Here is a 7,542-nt window from a genome sequence, read left to right on the forward strand (position 1 = left end):
AACTGTGGTGCTCAGCTTACTCTAATAGCCTGAGGAAGTTCAATATTTTGTTCTTTTATCAAACATTGATAAAATAAAAGGATTTTAAATAACTATCAGCAAAATAGTTGTATGGGAAAATTTTGTATTAAATATTCAGAACAATCTCACATAAATCATGATACCTAGCAATGGAAAAAAAAGAAAAGGAATTTTAAACCTATGTGTTAAAAGCTCACATGGGACATGATGACAGTCAACATTTATTGAGCATTTATTACTTAAATGCCACGCATCACTCTAATTGTACTTCCTTTAGTAATCCAAGTAGGTATTATTATTATCTTGAGATTAGAAACATGAAATATAGAGGGACTATATTACTTGACCCAAATTACACAACTAATAAGTGAGAACTCAGGTTATGTGGCTTCAGTGCCCACGCTGTTAACTGTGTGCAAAGGGCTGTGGAAACTGTAAGTTTGAAGTGATATAGAGGGGAATACCAGACTATCTCTTTTTACAACGCCTAGTTTGTACTGAACATGGAAAACGTCCACTTCTTTGCCTTTTGCTGGCATTAATGACCTAAAGTGTGGTGGTGAAGTTCATCCATAAATCCATGTAGTGAATGTACTCTCTTATGACGGGACATGCCTGTCTATTTTCATCCAATATACCTGGCCATATTTCAAACCAGAGTGATGAAGGCAACAGGACTGCAAATGGAGACTTCATCAGCCACTAATACTCAACTGTCTAGATCTGCTTTCAACATGAGCAGTCAACGAAAATTCATTAAACATGACAGAAACTCATAATTTAAAAGGAGAATAACAAGTGGCCACCAGAAGAAAAGAGCTTGAACTGAAATAGACTGGTACTAGAAATGAGTTTTTAAAAGAAAGCTAATTATTACAGTCACACAAACTCATACACAAACATACACAGAGGTTTCCACTTATGCTTATGACAGACTAGGCCACTGGCATCACCCCATGAAGACCACCAAAAATACTTGGTGAAAAAGCCAGAAAAGATCTTAATTTCTGTTTGGGTTTTTCCTGTAACATCTTACAGGAAACCCAAACAGAGTTTTGGGCCAACCCAATAACATCAAACACCCAATAAGACATTATGGAATTTCTTGTTGAAAGGATAAAAGAAAAAGAGGTCCATTAGGGACCTTCTTTTCAGGCGCACTGCCTATGTAGGAGAAGCACCTGAGAAGGGTAGTTCCTGAAATTGAGAAGCGGCAGGGTTTAGGTGCTGAAGACACCAGGATTCAATACCCTGAAGAGTATTCCCTCTTCCCTGGCTGTTGCTTTTATACTAATTTGCCTATTTGAGGGGTAAGCACTGAAAGGCAAGTAGATATTTTATGTAAATTTCAGGAGCTGAAAGAATGAATCTGAATTTAGTGCCCACCAAGGGTAGAAAAGCTATTTGCTTCCCTCATAGACCAGTTGGTAAGGAATCTGCCTGCAATGCAAGAGACATTGATTCAATTCCTGGGTCAGAAAGATCCACAGGAGAAGGAATAGGCTCCCCACTCCAGTAGTCTTGGGTTTCCCTTGTGGCTCAGCTGATAAAGAATCTGCCTGCAATGTGGAAGACCTAGGTTTGGTCCCTGGGTTGGGAAGATCCCCTGGAGAAGGGAACGGCTACCCACTCCAGTATTCTGACCTGGAGAATTCCAAGGACTTCACAGTCCATGAGGTTGCAAAGAGTCGGACAAGACTGAGTGACTTTCACTCACTAGAGGTAGAAACTTAAGGCAGCATATATTCTATTGGTGGTGGGGAAACCTGGGGGCTGCACTTTTACATTAGGACATTCTGACAGGTCAGTTAGGTAGCTTAGAAAATCCCTCAGCCTTGATGTAAGACCACTTTCACTCTTAAGTACCAGTCACTAAAAAAAGCATATTCTCTGTTAGAAGATACATAAGTCTCAAATTATTCCTCAAAAATAAATTTTTAAATAAAATTTTTAGGAAATAATAAAAGACTATATAACACAGAAAAAGGGCAACAATAGTTAAAATCATAATCACAAACCATAGACAACCGAAATAAAATCTGTATTTATGAATTATGTAATATACTTTACATTCCATATAAAGTAATATAGTTACAGTTACTGTGATCAATGAGATAGAAGCTGAATTTAAGTATTATAATAAGCAATTGGAAAAAAGTAAAACGTGACACTAAAGACTTGAAAATTAACTGGAACTTGCAGAAATGAACAATACGACAATAGAATTAAGGACTCGATAGGTGAGTTTAACACTACTAAAGAGAAAATTTAAAAACTAGAAGATAGATCTAAAGAAAACAGCTGGAATGAAATGTGGGGAGACAAAAACATGAAACATACATTGGACAAGATAAGAGACGTTAAAAGACATAGTGTAACATACGTTAATTTGATTTCCAGAGGAATAGGAAAGCAGTGTTTAAAATGAACTGATATTTGAATTCAGGTTGATGAAAGAAAACAGTACTTATTCAATACGCATTAAGAAAAATTCATAGAATGAGTAAAAGCAAATCCAGGCCTATATACATCAGAGTGAAGCTGCAGAAAAGAAAGACATCAAGAAAATCTTAAATGCAAAGACTGAATAGGTAGGAACAACACAGACTGACTTTGACCTCTCAGTAACAATGTTGGAAGTATGAAGTAAGCATAAATATTTCTTTAACAAAACATAATTAGAAGTTGAACTGAATTCATTTATAAAGTCCAGTAAAACTTTCCCACAAAGAAACTATGTGTTCAGATGGCTTTTCTAGCAAGTTCTATCAAAGATATTGAAAAGATCTAATCTTACACACGCAGAAGGAAATGGCACCCCACTCCAGTACTCTTGCCTGGGAAATCCCATGGACAGAGGAGCCTGGTGGGCTGCAGTCCATGGGGTCATGAAAAGTCGGACACGACTGAGTGACTTCACTTTCACTTTTCACTTTGGATTGGAGTAGGAAATGGCAACCCACTCCAGTGTTCTTGCCTAGAGAATCCCAGGGATGGGGGAGCCTGGTGGGCTGCCATCTATGGGGTCACACAGAGTCGGACACAACTGAAGCGACTTAGCAGCAGCAGTAGCAATCTAACACAAAGTGTTTTAGGGAATAGGAAAAAGTAGATACATCTCTTCTGGGCGCCTTCTTTTATGAGACTAACATAACTTTGTTATTAAAACTCAACAAAAGTAGTAGAAAAGGGACACAAGTCCAGGCCAGCTTTATTCATGACCACAGAAGCAAATAGCTCACAAAGTTGATACAATGGCCATAAAGATTTATACTTCAGTTAATACTGCACAAGAATGTGTAAATCAAAAATTAACAGAAATAAAGCACAATCAATATGATTGTTTTAATAATGTAAAGTACCATCAAAAACTAAAGAGAACATTGATAATTCAATTATCTGGCTTGATTATAAATATAAATAAAACCATTCTATACATGCTCCAAAACACTTATAAAATGAAAATTTACCAAAAGTGAGCTTGTTCTATTATGTGGGAATCTCAATATATTCTGAAGTGTAGACTCCTAGATACTTTTTTTTTGCTATAATTCAATTAAAGTGAAAACAAATTTCCCTCATGGGGGAATTTATTAAACCACATGAAAGCAGTTAAAAAAGCATTAGAACCAAGTCTCCCTACCATCAAATCGCTGTATTAATAAATAAAATCAAGTAATAGAGACAGATATAAAATATAAATCCTGGTATATTTACCAAGAGACCAAAATGTAACCAAATAATGAAAAACAGACACATAAACATTAGGAATAATAAAAGTACCAGAAAAGCATATACACAAAGACTTTAAAATATGAGAATATTATATAAATATTATACCATACATAAATCATATTAGGTTTAGTTCAGTCGCTCAGTCGTGTCCGACTCTTTGTGACCCCATGAATCGCAGCACGCCAGGCCTCCCTGTCCATCACCAACTCCCGGAGTTCACTCAGACTCACCTCCATCGAGTCAGTGATGCCATCCAGCCAGCTCATCCTCTGTCGTCCCCTTCTCCTCCTGCCCCCAACCCCTCCCAGCATCAGGGTCTTTTCTAATGAGTCAACTCTTCGCGTGAGGTGGCCAAAGTACTCGAGTTTCAGCTTTAGGATCAATCCTTCCGAAGAAATCCCAGGGCTGATCTCCTTCAGAATGGACTGGTTGGATTTCCGTGCAGTCCAAGGGACTCTCAAGAGTCTCCTCCAACACCACAGTTCAAAAGCATCAATTCTTCGGTGCTCAGCCTTCTTCACAGTCCAACTCTCACATCCATACATGACCGCAGGAAAAACCATAGCCTTGACTAGACGGACCTTAGTCGGCAAAATAATGTCTCTGCTTTTGAATATACTATCTAGGCTGGTCATAATTTTTCTTCCAAGGAGTAAGCATCTTTTAATTTCATGGCTGCAGTCACCATCTGCAGTGATTTTGGAGCCCCCCAAAATAAAGTCTGACACTGTTTCCATTGTTTCCCATCTATTTCCCATGAAGTGATGGGACCAGATGCCATGATCTTCGTTTTCTGAATGTTGAGCTTTAAGCCAACTTTTTCACTCTCCTCTTTCACTTTCATCAAGAGGCTTTTTAGTTCCTATTCATTTTCTGCCATAAGGGTGGTGTCATCTGCAGATCTGAGGGTATTGATGTTTCTCCTGGAAATCTTGATTCCAGCTTGTGCTTCTTCCAGCCCAGCGTTTCTCATGATGTACTCTGCATATAAGTTAAATAAGCAGGCTGACAATATACAGCCTTGACGTACTCCTTTTCCTATTTGGAACCAGTCTGTTGTTCCATGTCCAGTTCTAAGTGTTGCTTCCTGACCTGCATACAGATTTCTCAAGAGGCAGGTCAGGTGGTCTCTCTCAGAATTTTCCACAGTTTATTGTGATCCACACAGTCAAAGACTTTGGCATAATTGATAAAGCAGAAATAGATGTTTTTCTGGAACTCTCTTGCTTTTTTCATGATCCAGAGGAAGTTGGCAATTTGATCTCTGGTTCCTCTGCCTTTTCTAAAACCAGCTTGAACATCAGGAAGTTCACACTTCACGTATTGCTGAAGCCTGGCTTGGAGAATTTTGAGCATTACTTTACTAGCATGTGAGATGAGTGCAATTGTGCTGTAGTTTGAGCATTCTTTGGCATTGCTTTTCTTTGGAATTGGAATGAAAACTGACCTCTTCCAGTCCTGTGGCCACTGCTTAGTTTTCCAAATTTGCTGGCATATTGATTGCAGCACTTTCACAGCATTATCTTTCAGGATTTGAAATAGCTCAGTAGGAATTCCATCACTTCCACTAGCTTTGTTTGTAGTGATGCTTTCTTTTTTTTTTTTTTAATTTCAAAAACAACTTTATTCATGACACATATTAAAAGAAAAAATACTCCCACCCCCTGGAAATGAGCTAGAAAAATAATCAAAATCCACCTCCCACCTCCCTGTTCCCACTTCCTCCCATTCCCTCCAAATAAAAGGGGGAAAAAATGCAAAGAAAAACAAAACAAAAAAACTGAAAAACAAAAAACACCCCAAAACCCCCCAAAACAAGGTGGTGCATTCCCCAGGGAAAAGGGGAATTTACACTGGAGCCGCTGGGAGCGGAATGGAGATCTTCCGGCTACAGAAACCTGCAAAGAAAGACACTCAAAACAGAAAAAGAAACACAAAAGCAAACAAAATAGATCACCAGGCAATCTAGAGGGGCAGGGAGCCAGAAAGAGGGGCAGGGTGGGTGGCAGACCTGGCAGGAGAGGAGCAGGCAGGAGGGGACTGTGAAAGTTAGGAAGATGGAGGGAAGGTAACAAGCAGAACAGATTGGTGTCCTTCCAGAGCCCTGGGTAAAAAAACCCCTCCTACCACCCATGCCCACCTACACTTGAGCAGCCCCCAAGGGGGCAAAGGGGAACAGGGAAACAGGGGGAGCAGCTTGCACGATTGAGACGTGTCCATGGCGAATCCCCAGAGTGAATGAGTAGCCCCCTGCCCCACTCCCTGGGCCTTCCCCTACTCCCCAAAGCAGGTCCCTCCTCAGCAGTTAGTTATGGGATTCGCCCCCCTTCCACAGTATATCTTTAAAAAAAAAATTTTTTTTTTCCATCAAGGTCATCTTCTGTTTTTCTTTTTTTTTTAATTCTTTTTTTTTTCCTTCTTTCATCTTTTTTTCCTCTCTCTCCTTCTAATACACACTTTTTTTTTTAGTAAGGGGAATACCATGATGTCGCTCTAGCCCGGCCCCTGTAGACGCGACCCCGGGGCCTGCTGTTACAACCACTGTAGAATCGAGAGCGGGAACTGTTGTAGTTGGTGGTTCGGGCACGGTATCGGGCTCGTGGGAAACCTCGGTCTGTTGTGCTGATGCCTGGTCTGTTGGTTCGTTTAGGGATCGCCTTGATCTGTCTTCCTCTAAATAAGGATTCATCTAAGGCCAGGGAAGTCCTCACTGACTCTTTGTCTGAGAACTCTATATACGCAAACCCTTTGGGATGGCCACTAAATTTGTCACAGAGTATAGTAGCGTGGTTGACCGAACCACAGCCATGGAAGTGTGCTTCTAGCTCTTCTGCTGTAGCACCACACTCCACATGGCCAACATAGATGGAACGGGCATCAGCCTCCATCTTCTCCTCAATGGACATGATCACTGGGCCAGCATTGCCCGGAGGTGGACTCACATTCATCTGCTTCTCTACCTCGTTCTGTAGCTCCTTTAGCTTCTCAGCTTCTTCCTCCATCTCCCTAACTCGAGCTTTGATCGCTTCCAGCTCCTACAATGAGTGGAGAGGGTACGGAGAAGAGCTTAAGAGTTACCAACTCAGGGGCTCTGCCCTGCTCTCGATCCGCGCGCAGCCCCAGCCATGCTCGGCCATTTCCTTTGCCCCATGAGAGGGTCGTGAAGAAAAGAAAAGCAAGCTACCTTCTCTAGTACACTAGGCACCCATGATGCCGGAGTCAACCCAGCTGGGCCCCTTCTGGCAGTCCCGTAGTGATGCTTTCTAAGGCCCACTAGACTTCACATTCCAGGAGGTCTGGCTCTAGATGAGTGAATACACCATCGTGATTATCTGGGTCATAAAGATCTTTTTTGTACAGTTCTTCTGTGTATTCTTGCCACCTCTTCTTAATATCTTCTGCTTCTGTTAAGTCCATACCATTTCTGTCCTTTATTGAGTCCATCTTTGCAGGAAATGTTCACTTGGTGTCTCTAATTTTCTTGAAGAGATCTCTAGTCTTTCCCATTCTGTTGTGTTCCTCTGTTTCTTTGCATTGATCGCTGAAGGAGCCTTTCTTATCTCTTCTTGCTATACTTTGGAACTCTGCATTCAGATGCTTATATTTTTCCTTTTCTCCTTTGCTTTTCATCTCTCTTCTTTTCACAGCTATTTGTCAGCCTCCCCAGACAGCCATTTTGCTTTTTTTGCATTTCTTTTCCATGGGGATGGTCTTGATCCCTGTCTCCTGTACAATGTCATGAACCTCATTCCATAGTTCATCAGGCACTCTATCTATCAGATCTAG

General features: G+C 40.7%; 1 protein-coding gene across 1 annotated transcript; it reads right to left on the reverse strand.

Annotated features, from left to right (window-relative positions):
- Positions 1-5,365: 5,365 nt before the first annotated feature.
- On the reverse strand, positions 5,366-6,966 carry LOC120852645 (polyadenylate-binding protein 2-like). Its single transcript, XM_040225981.1, has 2 exons — positions 6,941-6,966; positions 5,366-6,791 (listed from the first exon to the last, which is right to left on the reverse strand). Exon 2 carries the CDS (start codon positions 6,756-6,758, stop codon positions 6,222-6,224), a length of 537 nt encoding a protein of 178 aa, XP_040081915.1. The 5' UTR covers positions 6,759-6,791; positions 6,941-6,966; the 3' UTR covers positions 5,366-6,221.
- Between the last annotated feature and the right edge of the window lie 576 nt (positions 6,967-7,542).

Source organism: Oryx dammah, unplaced genomic scaffold, assembly GCF_014754425.2.
Source record: "Oryx dammah isolate SB20612 unplaced genomic scaffold, SCBI_Odam_1.1 HiC_scaffold_26, whole genome shotgun sequence".
Classification (NCBI taxonomy): Eukaryota; Metazoa; Chordata; class Mammalia; order Artiodactyla; family Bovidae; genus Oryx; species Oryx dammah.